We start from the raw sequence: 16,894 nt of genomic DNA, 5'->3' as shown, positions 1-16,894 counted from the left end.
TCTCTTTCCTAGTGGGAGGGGGTGTCTCTCCTATAGACCTCTATACAGCTCTGCAGTGTTGGGATCTCTTTCCTATAGACTCTGCAGTGTTGAGTGGAGTTCTCTGTTTTGTTTAGATACTTTAAAGGGGAGCTTTCAGCCAGTTTGAACCAGACTAGCATGTATACAGTATAGAGGTGCGGATAGTGAAGCTAACAACAATGCCTGAATAATGTCTGCTACCTGCCAGCCAAGCAGAGTCTGTATTAACATGTCTGTCTTGCTTTTTCCAGATTCTGTGTCTCCCAGAGTAGCTTTGAAGATACACAACGGGAACGACAAGCGCATAGCAAACAAACAGCAATAGAGTTACAAGCTGTGATAAGAGCCTCAGTGTAGCTCTGTAATTCAGCCTGCTTCCAGAGGAGGGAGTGGCTCCTATAGAGTCTCTAACCACCCTCACACGACTGGCAGTGTGTCAGCCTGTCTGTCTGTCAGTCTCTCTCTGTGTGTGTCTGTCTAACGCCAGCGGAACACGTCATGCTCAACCCAGTGCAGGCGCGAGATCACAGTGAGCAGGAGACAGGAGAGAGACAGGGGGGCGCCCCTGGCTTTTACATGCAGTACACAGTCACACACCTTCCCAAATAAGACGTCTCGCTCTGGTCCGCACAGTAATACTCCATTCCTGGAGACGAGACCTGAAGAAGGGAGTGTGTGAGAACAGTGTACTGAGAAACACACGCGCGCCCCCGCCTCGCTTCTGCCTCCTGCGTCAGGCTTCTCTCGAATGTGTGACGAGAGATGGCGTGAGTGTGAAAATGAATGAGAGAGGAGAGAAGCCTGCTTGTTGAAGTTGAAAGGGGAGGGGAGGGGAGGGGGTGTCGTGTGAAATAACGTTTGTGTGTGTGTGTTCTCTTTTTCTTGTATGTTTTTGCTGCTGCTGTTGTCTGATTGAATAGCGATGCAGTGCTCACCCCCCCCTCTCTCTCCTCTCTCTCTCTCTCTCTCTCTCTCTCTCTCGTTCCCTTTCTCTTGTTTTTCTTTCCCAGGTGATTCAGAAGCAACATCAGGAGTGCGCTCAGAAGCTGGACGAGCTGGCGCTCTGGTTGGCCGAGGCATCCAGCACAGTGACCAATCAGCAGGCAGAGTCCGGCGGTGCCGATGATGTCACCAGCCTGCAGCAGAAACAGAGCGAGGTCAAGGTCAGAGTTGAGATTGATTCGAAGCGTTGGCGCCTCTCTCTCTGTTATATACAGTGTGTCTGGAGAAACCGCATCATCGTGTGTCAAGGTCAGTGTGTGTCAGAGTGATCTCAGTGTGTGTTGTCTCAGTGTCTCTGTGTGTGTGTGTGTGTCTGTGTGTCTCAGTGTATCTCTGTGTGTGTGTTCTTCAGGCTCTGAGTGTGTGTCAGTGTGTGTGTGTGTATCTCAGGGTGTGTGTGTGTGTGTATCTCAGTGTATCTCAGTGTATCTCTACCTGCTCGTGTTCTTCAGGCTCTACAGAGTGATCTCCAGTCCCGCTCTGACAGTGTTGCAGCGCTCATCCAGTCCACGGAGGAGTTCCTGTCGGAGTGCGGGGCTCGCTTGTCCCCTGGGGATCGCGCCGCGATGGAGAGGAAGCTGAGCGCTGCGCGGGGGCAGTATGCAGCGCTGAGAGAGAGCTCCCAGGCCGCGCAGAGAGCGCTGGACTCTGCACTCAGCATGGCACTGCAGCAGCAGAGCCAGAAGGTGGGGCTAGAGAGGCGCGCAGTGTATTTTAACTTGTGGACTCCAGACCGGTGTTTTTATTTACTGTGCTAGGTGGCGGTATTCTGTTGAATGTATGGTCCCTGTTGTATTCAGTGGCAGTCGTGGGCTTAACACAGTCTGTCTGTCTGTCTGCTGTGCCCCTCAGGAGAAGGCTGCTGAAGAGCTACAGGTGAACAGGACCCAGATCGGGGAGCTGCTGAGCTGGGTGTCGACCCTTGGAGGGGCAGGAACCGCCCTGACGCAGGGGGGACCGGAGACAGTGCAACACCAGCAGGCCCAGGGGAGCGGAATGGGGGTGACGCAGCTCGATTCCTCCGCCTCTCTGCAGCTGGAGGAGAGTCTGGAGTCCCAGTGCGAGAGGCTGAAGGTGAGGCTAGGAAGGGGAAAGGGTGAAGAAGAAGAGTAATTTTAATTGTGGATGTTTTGTAGATGAATCATTGTAGTTTATACAGAGATGGAAATAAGACTCCTGTTGCACAGCAGTTTGACCCAGTCCAGGTTTCCAGGAGGGGAGCTGTGTGTTTTTGTAAAGTGACCTGGGATGCTTGTGCATAAAGGACGCTGTGTAAATGAGATTGCGATGGTGTTCTGTGGCGTGGCGTGGTGTGTAGGGTGTCTCTTATTGCATGTGTTTGTTTACCCGACTCCAGGCACACCACAAGGAGCTCCTCTCCCAGCAGCCAGCCTTCATCCTGGCCACCCAGTCAGCGCAGGCCTTCCTAGACAGGCATGGCGAGAGCCTGGCACCGGGGGAGAAGGAGAGGCTGAGCTCGGACCTGGCCAGCCTGCGCGCTCAGTATGAGGGCCGGCTGTCCCGCTGCGAGGCCCAGCTCAAGAGAGCCGCGGGGCTGAGGGAGGAGCTGGACAAGTTCCTGACGGAGCACGGGGAGTTCTCCTCCTGGATGGAACTGAGCGAGCGGGAGCTGCGTTCCCTGGGGGAAGGGCAGAGCGACGCGCAGGGGCTGCGGGACAGGGCCGAGCGGCACAGGAAGTTCTCCGAGGACGTCATCTGCCACAAAGCCGACCTGAGGTTCATCACCATCTCAGGGCAGAAGGTTCAGGATGCGGCCGGTTCTGGTACCGATGAGGGGGAGTCTGAACTGGACCCCAGTTCCACCAGACTGCTGGTCCAGGGCAAGCTGCAGGACGCTACTGATAGATTCTCTCAGCTGCATGCCAAGGTGAGGCAAAGACTCATATGTAATGCCATCGAAATCTTAAAAGGTGTCTCCAGTACCGGAGACAGACTTGGGACAGTGGGGAGGAGACTCTTCTTCACAGAGAGTGGTGAGGGGATGGAATGGGTTACCTAGTCATGTTGCTGAAGGAGACTCTTCTTCACACAGAGAGTGGGGAGGGGATGGAATGGGTTACCTAGTCATGTTGCTGAAGGAGACTCTTCTTCACACAGAGAGTGGTGAGGGGATGGAATGGGTTACCTAGTCATGTTGCTGAAGGAGACTCTTCTTCACACAGAGAGTGGGGAGGGGATGGAATGGGTTACCTAGTCATGTTGCTGAAGGAGACTCTTCTTCACACAGAGAGTGGTGAGGGGATGGAATGGGTTACCTAGTCATGTTGCTGAAGGAGACTCTTCTTCACACAGAGGAGTGGTGGGTTACCTAGTCATGGAAAGGAGTCTTCTTCACACAGAGAGTGGTCATGTTGGACTCTTCTTCACACAGAGAGTGGTGAGGGGATGGAATGGGTTACCTAGTCATGTTGCTGAAGGAGACTCTTCTTCACACAGAGAGTGGGGAGGGGATGGAATGGGTTACCTAGTCATGTTGCTGAAGGAGACTCTTCTTCACACAGAGAGTGGTGAGGGGATGGAATGGGTTACCTAGTCATGTTGCTGAAGGAGACTCTTCTTCACACAGAGAGTGGGGAGGGGGTGGAATGGGTTACCTAGTCATGTTGCTGAAGGAGACTCTTCTTCACACAGAGAGTGGTGAGGGGGTGGAATGGGTTACCTAGTCATGTTGCTGAAGGAGACTCTTCTTCACACAGAGAGTGGTGAGGGGATGGAATGGGTTACCTAGTCATGTTGTGGACTCTTCTTCACACAGAGAGTGGGGAGGGGGTGGAATGGGTTATCTAGTCATGTTGCTGAAGGAGACTCTTCTTCACACAGAGAGTGGGGAGGGGGTGGAATGGGTTATCTAGTCATGTTGGTGGTTTGAGCTGAATAGACTCCTCTCACTACATTTTCTTATGTTCTTGTGTTATCTTGAGTATCGGTCTCAGCTGAATGAAGTCTCCTAACCTTTCCTTTTTCTGTAACCCCTCCCCCTCACAGTGCTCCGTGCTGGGCTCCCACCTGACCCGGGTCCTGGAGCGGTACCAGCAGTACCAGGACGAGACGGGCTCTCTGGAGACGTGGCTACTGGGCCAGGAGCAGAACTGTGAGAGGCTGCTGAGCGATACCACCGACCCAGAGAGCCTGCAGAGACAGCTGGACGTGACCAAGGTAAGAGGAGAGAGAGAGGGAAGAAGGTGGTGGGGGAGAGTACGCTGAGCAGAGCCCCCTGTAATAGCACTTTCCTGATCACTAACTTGTGCTCTCCCTGACACTGTCTGTGTCACTGTTTCTGTGCAGGATCTGCAGGGGGAGCTGGAGGATCACCTGGCGCAGGTAGAGAGATTGAAGCGAGCGACGCGCGCCCTGCTGGAGAACGAGGAGCAGCCCAGACTGAGCCCAGAGCCCATCCGCAGCATTGCAGGTACAGCAGCTGAGCACACCTGAGCATCGGGGAATAGGGCCTTAGCGTGCCTGGGGATAGCTGTGTGTTTGACCCAGTTTCTGTGCTTTTATTTGTGTCCCTGACCCAATGTCCTGTGATTCTGGTTGTGTCTCTCCTGTGGTTCTGTGTTTTGACCCAGTCTCTCGTCTGGTTCTGCTCACAGACTCCCTGCTAACCCGGTTCGAGGCCCTGTCCCAGACGGTGTTGGAGCGGTCCGATAAGCTCCAGGCGGCAGTGGCCCAGTCTCAGAGCGTGCAGGAGGGGCTGGGGGGGCTGCTGCACTGGCTGGGGGGAGTGGAGGGGTCCCTGCGGGGCCAGGACAGAGTGCAGCCGTCCGCCAGAGCAGTGCAGGAGGCCCTCGCACACAACCAGGTGAGTAGAACAGAGCAGTCCTGATCAATACAGGGGCACACGGGTGATCAATACTGATCAATACAGGGGTACACAGGTGAGCAGAACAGAGCAATACCTCTCTCTCCCTCTCTCTCTGTCTGCTATAGAAGCTGGGCCGGGACCTGCTCTCTCGACAGTGCAGTGTGGAAGCTACCCGCCAGGCTGTGTCTCAGTTCCTGCAGACTGCAGACGCATCGACGGCCACCAGCCTGCAGGGGGAGCTCTCGGAGCTCTGCCAGCGCTTCGGGGCCCTGCGGAGCGGGCAGGAACAGAAGGAGGCGGAGCTCAGGGGGGTCCTGCCCAAACTGGAGACCTTCGAGAGGCTGGCCTCGCAGATACAGGAGTTCACCGAAACCAGGGGCAGAGCGCTGGAGACTGGGAGCCAGCCAGAGAGAGACATGCAGGACTTCAATCAGAGGATAGAGGTGTGAGGAGGGGGTAGAAAGAGTGTGGTAGAGGGAGAGACATGCAGGATTTCAATCAGAGGATAGAGGTGTGAGGAGGGGGTAGAAAGAGTGGGGTAGAGGGAGAGACATGCAGGACTTCAATCGGAGGATAGAGGTGTGAGGAGGGGGTAGAGAGAGTGGGGGAGAGGGAGAGACATGCAGGACTTCAGTCAGAGGATAGAGGTGTGAGGAGGGGGTAGAAAGAGTGGGGTAGAGGGAGAGACATGCAGGACTTCAATCAGAGGATAGAGGTGCGAGGAGGGGGTAGAGAGTGGGGGGGTTTGAGTGAAATCTGTGAAGCTGTGGTTCACTGACTCAGGTGTTTTTGTGTTTGTTTTTGTGTGTGTGTGTGCGTGTGTATGTGTGCGTGTGGTGTATTGTTTTGTGTTCAGGAGCTGAGGGGAGAGCTGACCCAGGAAGCAGACAGTCTCGGCACACTCCGAGCGCTGGGGGCGGAGCTTAGCGACTCAGGGGTCCTCGCAGACACACACCGCCTGCAGGACACTGTCAGAGAGGTGTCCGAGCAGTTCACCCGACTGGAAACCAATGTCAAGCAGAGGTATGAACCTCATTCTTATACCCAGGAAGACTGAGATAATTGTGAAGAACCGCCTCCCCTGCAGCGAAGGAATGCAAATATTTTCAGATACATGCAAAAAATCTCTCTCTGTAAAAAAAAAACCCCCAAACCCCCCCCCCACCCCCTTTTATAAACCCCCCCCCCCCCCCCCCCCCCCCTCTCTCTCTCAGAGCCGCAGAGGCCCAGTCCTGCCAGTTGCAGATGGATAAGTTCAGATCGCTTGTTGGCGCCCTCCAGAGGTGGCTGCAAGGAGTGCGGGAGCAGCTGCCAGCCACTGAGCCAGCCCTGAGTACTGAGGGGCTGGAGATCCGGGTTCAGGAGCTGAAGGTTAGCGTCTGTCTGTCTTACAACAGCGACAGGTGTTGGTGTGATCCCACCTCTCCTGACACAGTTGTGCAGGTTCGTGTGCACTGGTGTAGGAACTGCTATTATCCCAGCAGTCTCTTCTAGAGTAAATTAGTGTAACTGCTGTTATGACTGGTGTACTAATTGGTACTGTGGGAGCCTCAGGGAGGGAGGATGGGTTTGCTGGTACTGTAACTGGTTTTGTCCCTGCAGGCTCTGCTGGTTGACTGGGAGTCGCAAGGAGCGAGGGTGCAGGAGATGAACCGGGCAGGAGCCGAGCTGGAGACATTCATCATCGAGATCACGGCGCCCAAGAGCCAGAGCAGAGCCGGTGAGCCAGCCCCTGAGAGCCCAGTTCCAGATCTCACAGGAGGAGTGTCTGAGATCAGGAACAGAGAGCTGTGTTACCCTGTGGAGTGCAGGGCTCTGCTGCTGCCCTGGCCTGCCTGTCAGCCTGTCTTTGTGTGCCTGTGTGTTTGCATGCTCATGTGTAACTCTATGTGTGTGCTTGTCAATGTGTCTGTGCAGGAAGGGCAGTTTCTTGTGTGTGTGTCTCTGTCAGTCTGTGTGTGTCTCTGTCAGTCTGTGTGTGTGTTGCTCTGCTCGTCTCTGAGTGTATGTGTGTGTGTGTCTCTCACCCCAGGTCCTCCCCAGCTTCATGGAACCGATGGCACCAGCAGTGTAAACGGGATCCACACCTGCAAAGGTGAGACTACCTGGGCAGGGTGTAGTCACTGAAATACAGGGCAAGCACACACTGACACACACACTGCGCACGCACACACACACACTGACTCAGACACAGTCACACGATTCCTGTCCTCACAAGACCAGTGTGTCGCTTTGCTTCCCAGCAGTGAAATCCTCGCCCTCAGTGTTTATGCTTTTACAATGCTTCCTGATCAGTAGAAAACTAACAACATGTTTTCTTTTGTATAGTTTTGTGTCAGAGTGTCTTTTTAGGGACTGAAACGTGCTGTGTGTGCATTTGTGTGTGTGTGTGTGTCAGTGTGTGCGTTCACTATATTTTATTTATTGGATATATCTTTCATAGCTTAAACACTGTTTTAAAAATACCAAAAGAAACTAAATACAAGAGATGAGACGAAGTCTCTCTGTGTTTCAGTTGAAAGTATATAAAGTTTATTTTAGTATTTCTGTTTTCGAAGTGAACAATCCTCATCAATACATACAAAAGAATGTGACCTTTCAACTCCAGTCCCACGTCTGTAAACCAGAGAATTTCAAGTGAGATTTGAAACTACTTGAAACCCCCCTTAAGTCAATAGCCTTGCACTGTGCACACATCCTGTCCTGGTGAAACGCTGAGGAGGGACCCTACATGTTAAAGCTGTGAATGAGAAACGCCTAACCGTTCTGCACTCTGACGCTCTGCCCCTTCCTGCCGCAGACCTGACTGAGATCCAGTGCTCCGTGGTGGACGCTGGCCGCGGGTACGAGTCTGTAGGGGCGGAGCTGGGGCAGAGGCTGGGGCTCCTGGGGGCCATGCTGGAGCAGAGGCTGGGGGCCCGCAGGGAGGCAGCCTCCATCGCTAGCTGGCTGGAGGAGAAGGAGCAGGCCCTGAGCCAGCAGCATCTACACCAGGGGGCCTCTCCCTCCAAGACTGAGGCAGTGCAGGAGCAGGTCCAACAGAACAAGGTCAGTGACAGACAGACTACTCCATGGATTCTCTCTCTCTCTCTCTCTCTCTGTACTAGTTTATCTTAAGCTGTGTCTCTCATCATCCCTCTCCACCCCAGGCCCTGCTAGCTGAGCTGGAACAGCACTCTGGGAAGGTGGAGGACCTGAAGCAGTCCCTCCGATCCCTGATCGAGTGGAACCCAGACTCCCCAGAGGCAGAGAGCTGGAGGAAGACACTGCAGGACATCGGTGAGGAGTAGGGGGTGCAGAGGGGGGTAATAGCAGAGCTTGAAACCCACACTCCCCTCAGTGAAGTCTATTATTATTATTATTATTATTATTATTAATATTGAAATGATCAGGAGCCAGGGTTGGGATCTAGTATTTATTCTCCCTCTCTCTCTCTCTCTCTCTCTCAGACACCATGTGGTTGCGAGCCATGCAGACGGCCTCTGAGCGCCAGGCTCAGCTGGAGCAGTCTGCCAGCCTGCTGGTCAGCTTCACTGCAGCAGAGTCCCAGCTGCGGCCCTGGCTGAACGAGAAGGAGCTGATGATGAGTGTGCTGGGACCCCTCTCCATCGACCCCAACATGCTGGGCACCCAGAGACAGCAAGTGCAGGTTAGGCACCGAGACACACAGAGTGATGCACACACTGAGAGACACTGAGAGATGCACACACTGAGAGACACTGAGAGATGCACACACTGAGAGACACAGAGAGATACACAGACTGAGAGACACAGAGAGATACACAGACTGAGAGACACAGAGAGATACACACACTGAGATACACAGAGAGATACACACACTGATATATACTAACTGAGATACACGGAGATACACACACTGAGAGATACACAGACTGAGAGACACAGAGAGATACACACACTGAGATACACTGAGAGATACACAGACTGAGAGACACAGAGAGATACACACACTGAGATACACTGAGAGACACTGAGAGATACACACTGAGATACACTGAGAGATACACAGACTGAGATACACACACTGAGAGACACAGAGAGATACACACTGAGATACACAGAGAGATACACAGACTGAGACACACACTGAGATACACAGAGAGATGCACAGACTGAGAGACACAGAGAGATGCACAGACTGAGAGACACAGAGAGACACAGAGAGATGCACAGACTGAGAGACACAGAGAGATGCACAGAGAGACACAGAGAGATGCACACACTGACACAGCCACATAATACTGCTGTTCAGAGTTTATTCTTAACACAACATAAGTCACAATAAAAGCAGGAACTCATCAGGACCACATATTGGGCCCTTCACTACCAGTAAAAACTTGTTTGGACCGGAGACACAGAAACACGGCATCTCTGAATAATTTCTCTCTCTCTCTCTCTGTCTCTCTGTCTCTCTCGTTCCCTCAGTTCATGCTGAAGGAGTTTGAGACACGTCGTCCCCAGTTCCACCAGCTCACCCAGTCCGCGGAGGGCATCCTGCACGCCGCTCCTTTGGGGGCGGAGCCTGGCTCCCCGTCCTGCGAGATTGTGCGCGAGCAGCTGGGTGCGGTCACAGGGAAGTGGGAGGAGCTGACCTCCCGGCTGGATCTGCGCTCGGAGCACATCGACCAGGCCCAGGGGACCAGCGCTCGGTACCAGGCCCTGCTGGGGAGCCTGTCCACCAGGCTGGCCGAGCTGGGAGAGCGGCTGGATTCGCAGGCCGCGCTCAGCACGCAACCCGACGCGCTCCAGAGGCAGCTGGAGGAGACGAGCGGGGTCCGGGCGGAGCTGGAGCAGAGCCGGGAGGAGCTGGGCGAGGCGCGGGAGCTGTGCGAGGAGCTGAGCCGACTCATCGGGGAGCCCTACCTCCGGGAGGAGCTGAGGAAGAGGCTGGAGGCCGTCAGCGCCCCCTTCAGGAGCCTGGAGGAAAGGGCAGGTGGGTGGAGGACACGCACAGACAGACAGGCACATTCATCATGCATTTAGCAAAACGTAGGAGAAAATAGACTTGCTTCTAATGTATGATTTTTGATCAGAACTGTGTGTAACTCTAGGTCTGTGTGTGTTTTATAGATATATATATACACACATGCGTATATACACACATACATAGACACACACACACACACCTATTTAGGAAAATGAAAATGAAGGCTTATGTTTTTCCCTGGATACAAATTTCAGGCAAATCCAGCCCCCATAGTAAATGTATTGTATGATAAAGTGCACAGTTAACAATCTGCCCTTTCTGTTATGAATCACAGTAATCCTGTATTGAGATATATCCTGTCCCCTGTCACAGCGGAGGGCATTAACCAGCTCCAGAGCGCCCTCTCCAGCTCCCAGCAGTTCCAGCAGATGTTTGACGAGCTTCGAACCTGGCTGGACAAACGCAGGGACGAGCTCCGATCCTCCCCTCCCGTCTCCGGGCTCCTGGGGCCCCTGAAGGACCAGCTGCAGGAGCAGGAGGACTTCCAGAAAGGACTGAACCAGCAGCGGGGGACCTACGAGCTGATCCAGTCCCAGGGACAGAGCTTGCTCCTGTCTGTGGGCCCAGGTGAGGAGAGGGGCGCTGTGCAAGCTCAGCTGGGCTCCCTGAGACAGCACTGGGAGGAGCTGGGGAAGGAGTCCTCGGAGAGGCAGGGCCAACTCAGGGAGTGCCTGGGGAGGGCAGAGAGATACCAACAGCACCTCCAGGAGCTCCTACCCTGGATTGAAAGCTGCGAGGCCAGGGCTGGGGAGCTGGAAGTCAGCCTGGACCTGGAGAAGCTGGAGAGGGGGCTGCAGAAAGCCAGGGCGCTGGGGCAGGAGGCAGAGAAGCGGAGGTCCCTGCTGGAGACCCTGAACGCCTCTGCGGACCTCCTGATCGAATCCTGCGAGGCCGGGGAGGAGGAGGTGAGGGACCAGAAGGCAGAGGCCAACCGGCGGATGGACTTGGTCTCCGAGCTGCTCCAGAGTCGCGCGGCCGCGCTGGAGGAGATGGCGGGCAGGCTGAAGGAGTTCCGGGACAGCCTGGGAGGGGTGGAGAGGAAGCTGGAGGCTGCCAGGCACCAGCTGGAGATCCAGGAGGCCCTGGGGCCGCAGGCCTACAGCGGGAAGAGCATGGAGAAGATGAGGGCCCAGCTGGAAGGTCTGCAGGCCGTTCAGCCCCAGGTGGAGTATCTGAGGGACCTGGCCAGGGGGCTGCTGGAGGACGCCCCGGCAGGGGGACAGGCGGAGGACTGCGCACTGCTGGACAGGCAGGCCCGCGATGCAGAGAGGGAGTTCAGCTCGGTCAGGGAGAAGGTGAGAGAGCACAGGGGGCTGGTTTGTAAAGGCAGCACTGTGAGTGGATGAGAGAGCCAGTAAGAGTGGGGGTGGTTAATAGTTACTCTATTTTAAAGTGGAAGAGTACATACTCACACTATTAATTGTATTTAAGAAACTAGATGTGTTTTTTTTTTATTGCAAAAGCATTGTAATAAACTGCATGCAGATGAAGGCACAGCAGAAACGTTTGCCTGTTTGACTTCGTTTCCTCCAGTTTTACCTTGCACTTCTGTGAGCATTTTTGAAGTTAAAGATGATTTGTCTCAACCTGGCCTCTCCCCACTCTCTCCTACTCCCTTTCCCCTCTCCCCCTCTCTCCCCCAGCTGTATGAATGCTGCTCCGCTCTGGAAGGCAGGCTGCAGGGTGTCAGTCAGGTCCAGATCCGGGTTCGAGATGCCTTCTCCCGGCTCGCTGACCTGGACGACGAGCTGGACGGGATGGCCCCCGTGGCGCGGGACCCCGACTCCCTGCAGTCACAGGCTGAGGACGTGCGGCTCTTCCTGTCCCACCTGGACTCCCTCCGCTCAGAGCTGCAGGGCTGCAACGCCGAGGCCCAACGCATGCTGCAGGAGGGAGAGGGGGCCAGTCCTGACCTGCTGGCCCTCAAGAGAGAGCTGGAGGCCCTAAGCAGACAGGGGGCCAAGCTGGGGGACAGGGCTCGGGGCCGGCTGGAGCAGGTGGAGGGGACCGCGCAGAGGCTGGAGGAGTTCTATGCGGAGCTGAGGGAGGTGAACACCCTGCTGGGAACGGCAGAGGAGAGCCATGCTGCTCAGGGAGTGGTGGGGAGCGAGGTGGAGGTCATCAGCCAACAGCTTGCCGATTTCAAGGTAGGAGAATGAGGAATTAATATTGTTTGCTGGCTGTTGATTAAGTATGTTAAACGTGTCGGTGCCTCTGTTTTTAGTTTTGTGTTTAGAAAAACCATCAACTGTAAACTAGCGCTGAGCAGCAGACAAGTCTGTTTGACTTGCTCTGAAGTTTTTGAAGTTAGGGGTACACATCTGATCTTGAAATTCCTGAACAGGGGGAGTTGTGAAACAGAGGGCTGTATGTAATCTAACAGATATGTATATACTGTACTGTGTGTATAGGGTTCTGTGGCTGTGGATCAGCACACCGGGGCTGGAAATGAGACTCCTGTTGCACAGCAGTCTGATCCTTTCCTGGTTTCACTATGAGTGTAATAAGACACACTTGAGGTGACTGGTGTCGGATCCCAGTGAGTGAGCACAGGACTGGTGTCGAGTGAGCACAGGACTGGTGTCAGAGCCCAGTGAGTGAGTGAGCACAGGACTGGTGTCAGATCCCAGTGAGTGAGTGAGCACAGGACTGGTGTCGGATCCCAGTGAGTGAGTGAGCACAGGACTGGTGTCAGAGCCCAGTGAGTGAGTGAGCACAGGACTGGTGTCAGAGCCCAGTGAGTGAGTGAGCACAGGACTGGTGTCAGAGCCCAGTGAGTGAGTGAGCACAGGACTGGTGTCAGATCCCAGTGAGTGAGTGAGCACAGGACTGGTGTCAGAGCCCAGTGAGTGAGTGAGCACAGGACTGGTGTCAGAGCCCAGTGAGTGAGTGAGCACAGGACTGGTGTCAGAGCCCAGTGAGTGAGTGAGCACAGGACTGGTGTCGGATCCCAGTGAGTGAGTGAGCACAGGACTGGTGTCGGATCCCAGATCCCAGTGAGTGAGTGAGCACAGGAGTGAGTGAGTGAGCACAGGACTGGTGTCGTGATCCCAGTGAGTGAGTGAGCACAGGACTGGTGTCGGATCCCAGTGAGTGAGTGAGCACAGGACTGGTGTCGGATCCCAGTGAGTGAGTGAGCACAGGACTGGTGTCGGATCCCAGTGAGTGAGTGAGCACAGGACTGGTGTCGGATCCCAGTGAGTGAGTGAGCACAGGACTGGTGTCGGATCCCAGTGAGTGAGTGAGCACAGGACTGGTGTCGGATCCCAGTGAGTGAGTGAGCACAGGACTGGTGTCGGATCCCAGTGAGTGAGTGAGCACAGGACTGGTGTCGGATCCCAGTGAGTGAGTGAGCACAGGACTGGTGTCGGATCCCAGTGAGTGAGTGAGCACAGGACTGGTGTCGGATCCCAGTGAGTGAGTGAGCACAGGACTGGTGTCGGATCCCAGTGAGTGAGTGAGCACAGGACTGGTGTCAGAGCCCAGTGAGTGAGTGAGCACAGGACTGGTGTCGGATCTCTTTCAGACCTTCAGTCTTGCTCCCCCAGGCCAGCCTATTCACAGTAATAGTACAGGGGCTTCCCAGCAATTTCATATGCAAGGCAGATACTGTACTGCATCACACAGCTGGTGGAAATAAGACTCCTGTTTTAACATGTGCTTGGTTATCCCCAGTGTAGAGGGAACAAGCACAGAGGTGTCTTACTAAACTCCTGGTAAAACCAGGAGTAGATCAGACTGCTCTGTAGGTGGGAGTCGTCTTGCTGTCCCTGCACTCAGTAGTGTTCACTTCAGGAATACTCAGAGAAGCTTGGAGAGTCGTCGAAAGAAGTTTGTCCTTGACGTTTCTGTTAGCATTAGTCAGACACAGCGAGATAACAAACCCTGTACTTCAGTGTTCTTAAATCTTAAAGGGAAAGTCAAACTTGACTCTGCCCTAGTGCCCTCCAAATGCTCTGAGTGGGGGGTGGGGACGGGGCGGGGCACAAAAAAACAAAACAGCGCCACTTGTGTTGAGGTTCCCGAGTGGCGCTGTGCTTCGGAGTGCCGTCCTCGGTCCGAGCAGCAGGTGGGAGCTCAGCTGTCTCCGAATGTCTCCTGCAGGGCGTGGCGTTCCTGAATTCCTATACACCCCTCGGGCAGCTGGGCAGGGCTGTCATCCTGGGAAGCAATGCGATGACTGGACAGGGGCTGTGGGGTTGGGAATGCCTTTGGGAATAGTCTTACGACCCCCCCACCCCCCGGACACTCGGAACGCTGTTACTCACTTGGCAAGATGCCGTTGATTTGAGGCTCAGGGCACCGAGAGAAATGCACAGAGGCAAGGAGCACTTGAAGTGTAGCTCTCTCGTCAACCCCCACTGAAATAACCTCGCTGTGGGCTGATTCCGCAAGTGTCTCGGTATAAGCAGGGACTGCCTTTCTGTTTTTGAACTCGCGTTGTGTTTGAGGAGGCGTTAGGGTTTTATTTGAAGGCTGGGCTGCTGTTGGCTCGTTGTTGTTAAAGAGCTGGTTTCGGAATTTGGAACAGCAGAAAAGTGTGTGCTGCATAGTGCGGGTGTTTCGATCTGCGCTTTTTTTTTTTTTTTTTTTCCAGTGAGTGAGTGAGCACAGGAAATTGGTAGTGGGAATCCCAGTGAAGTGAGAAATGAGAGCAGTGTGTGTGGGAGAGAGAGAACGAGTGAGAAGATGGGATGGGGAGATGAGAGAAGAGATGCAGGTGTAGAGAATATAAAGGAGAGGGAGAAAGAGGTGAATGGGAAACAGGTGTAAAAAGAGAGAGAGAGGAAGAAAGAGAGTAGTTTCCCATAGAGGAAGCATAGCAAAGTGGAATGAAGCACAGTGAATGCATTGGTAGAGCATAGGTAAGCATTGTTAAACACAGAGAGGTAAAGCAAAGCAATAAAAAAACACGGCAAAGCAGGGTGGACTGTGGCAATGCATTGTGTAACTATGGGAATACTGCACAATCACTGTGCAAAGCAGGGTGGACTGTGGCAATGCATTGTGTAACTATGGGAATACTGAACAATCGCTGTGCAAAGCAGGGTGGACTGTGGCAATGCATTGTGTAACTATGGGAATACTGCACAATCACTGTGCAAAGCAGGGTGGACTGTGGCAATGCATTGTGTAACTATGGGAATACTGCACAATCACTGTGCAAAGCAGGGTGGACTGTGGCAATGCATTGTGTAACTATGGGAATACTGCACAATTGCTGTGCAAAGCAGGGTGGACTGTGGCATGCATTGTGTAACAGGAATACTGTGGATGCATTGTGTAACTATGCACAATCGCTGTGCAAAGCAGGGTGGACTGTGGCAATGCATTGTGTAACTATGGGAATACTGCACAATCACTGTGCAAAGCAGGGTGGACTGTGGCAATGCATTGTGTAACTATGGGAATACTGCACAATCACTGTGCAAAGCAGGGTGGACTGTGGCAATGCATTGTGTAACTATGGGAATACTGAACAATCACTGTGCAAAGCAGGGTGGACTGTGGCAATGCATTGTGTAACTATGGGAATACTGCACAATGCTGTGCAAATGCAGGGTGGACTGTGGCGATGCATTGTGTAACTATGGGAATACTGCACAATCTCTGTGCAAAGCAGGGTGGACTGTGGCCATGCATTGTGTAACTATGGGAATACTGCACAATCACTGTGCAAAGCAGGGTGGACTGTGGCAATGCATTGTGTAACTATGGGAATACTGCACAATCTCTGTGCAAAGCAGGGTGGACTGTGGCGATGCATTGTGTAACTATGGGAATACTGCACAATCTCTGTGCAAAGCAGGGTGGACTGTGGCAATGCATTGTGTAACTATGGGAATACTGCACAATCACTGTGCAAAGCAGGGTGGACTGTGGCAATGCATTGTGTAACTATGGGAATACTGAACAATCACTGTGCAAAGCAGGGTGGACTGTGGCGATGCATTGTGTAACTATGGGAATACTGCACAATCACTGTGCAAAGCAGGGTGGACTGTGGCAATGCATTGTGTAACTATGGGAATACTGCACAATCACTGTGCAAAGCAGGGTGGACTGTGGCAATGCATTGTGTAACTATGGGAATACTGCACAATCGCTGTGCAAAGCAGGGTGGACTGTGGCAATGCATTGTGTAACTATGGGAATACTGCACAATCACTGTGCAAAGCAGGGTGGACTGTGGCAATGCATTGTGTAACTATGGGAATACTGCACAATCACTGTGCAAAGCAGGGTGGACTGTGGCAATGCATTGTGTAACTATGGGAATACTGCACAATCACTGTGCAAAGCAGGGTGGACTGTGGCAATGCATTGTGTAACTATGGGAATACTGCACAATCACTGTGCAAAGCAGGGTGGACTGTGGCAATGCATTGTGTAACTATGGGAATACTGAACAATCACTGTGCAAAGCAGGGTGGACTGTGGCAATGCATTGTGTAACTATGGGAATACTGCACAATCGCTGTGCAAAGCAGGGTGGACTGTGGCAATGCATTGTGTAACTATGGGAATACTGCACAATCACTGTGCAAAGCAGGGTGGACTGTGGCAATGCATTGTGTAACTATGGGAATACTGAACAATCGCTGTGCAAAGCAGGGTGGACTGTGGCAATGCATTGTGTAACTATGGGAATACTGCACAATCACTGTGCAAAGCAGGGTGGACTGTGGCAATGCATTGTGTAACTATGGGAATACTGCACAATCACTGTGCAAAGCAGGGTGGACTGTGGCAATGCATTGTGTAACTATGGGAATACTGCACAATCACTGTGCAAAGCAGGGTGGACTGTGGGATGCATTGTGTAACTATGGGAATACTGCACAATCACTGTGCAAAGCAGGGTGGAGTGGCAATGCATTGTGTAACTATGGGAATACTAGACAATCACTGTGCAAAGCAGGGTGGACTGTGGCAATGCATTGTGTAACTATGGGAATACTGCACAATCACTGTGCAAAGCAGGGTGGACTGTGGCAATGCATTGTGTAACTATGGGAATACTGCACACAGCGCTG

At 53.4% G+C, this 16,894-nt stretch overlaps 1 protein-coding gene across 2 annotated transcripts in view; it reads left to right on the top strand.

Annotated features, from left to right (window-relative positions):
* The window catches only part of LOC121303446 (microtubule-actin cross-linking factor 1, isoforms 1/2/3/5-like), a 69,461-nt gene that overhangs the window by 33,100 nt on the left and 19,467 nt on the right, over nucleotides 1-16,894 (top strand). For both annotated transcript variants that reach the window (XM_041234161.1, XM_041234160.1), the window contains 18 exons: nucleotides 1,032-1,184; nucleotides 1,476-1,709; nucleotides 1,876-2,097; nucleotides 2,381-2,911; nucleotides 4,030-4,200; nucleotides 4,330-4,453; nucleotides 4,638-4,846; nucleotides 4,975-5,292; nucleotides 5,706-5,872; nucleotides 6,064-6,220; nucleotides 6,452-6,569; nucleotides 6,882-6,944; nucleotides 7,650-7,897; nucleotides 7,999-8,128; nucleotides 8,299-8,498; nucleotides 9,296-9,803; nucleotides 10,170-11,152; nucleotides 11,501-12,004. In XM_041234161.1, the coding sequence (XP_041090095.1) occupies nucleotides 1,032-1,184; nucleotides 1,476-1,709; nucleotides 1,876-2,097; nucleotides 2,381-2,911; nucleotides 4,030-4,200; nucleotides 4,330-4,453; nucleotides 4,638-4,846; nucleotides 4,975-5,292; nucleotides 5,706-5,872; nucleotides 6,064-6,220; nucleotides 6,452-6,569; nucleotides 6,882-6,944; nucleotides 7,650-7,897; nucleotides 7,999-8,128; nucleotides 8,299-8,498; nucleotides 9,296-9,803; nucleotides 10,170-11,152; nucleotides 11,501-12,004 (5,040 nt within the window). The remainder of the gene's footprint in view (nucleotides 1-1,031; nucleotides 1,185-1,475; nucleotides 1,710-1,875; nucleotides 2,098-2,380; nucleotides 2,912-4,029; nucleotides 4,201-4,329; nucleotides 4,454-4,637; nucleotides 4,847-4,974; nucleotides 5,293-5,705; nucleotides 5,873-6,063; nucleotides 6,221-6,451; nucleotides 6,570-6,881; nucleotides 6,945-7,649; nucleotides 7,898-7,998; nucleotides 8,129-8,298; nucleotides 8,499-9,295; nucleotides 9,804-10,169; nucleotides 11,153-11,500; nucleotides 12,005-16,894) is intronic.

This window comes from Polyodon spathula, chromosome 32 (assembly GCF_017654505.1).
Source record: "Polyodon spathula isolate WHYD16114869_AA chromosome 32, ASM1765450v1, whole genome shotgun sequence".
Taxonomy (NCBI): domain Eukaryota; kingdom Metazoa; phylum Chordata; class Actinopteri; order Acipenseriformes; family Polyodontidae; genus Polyodon; species Polyodon spathula.
This window is presented reverse-complemented; position numbering and strand designations above follow the sequence as displayed.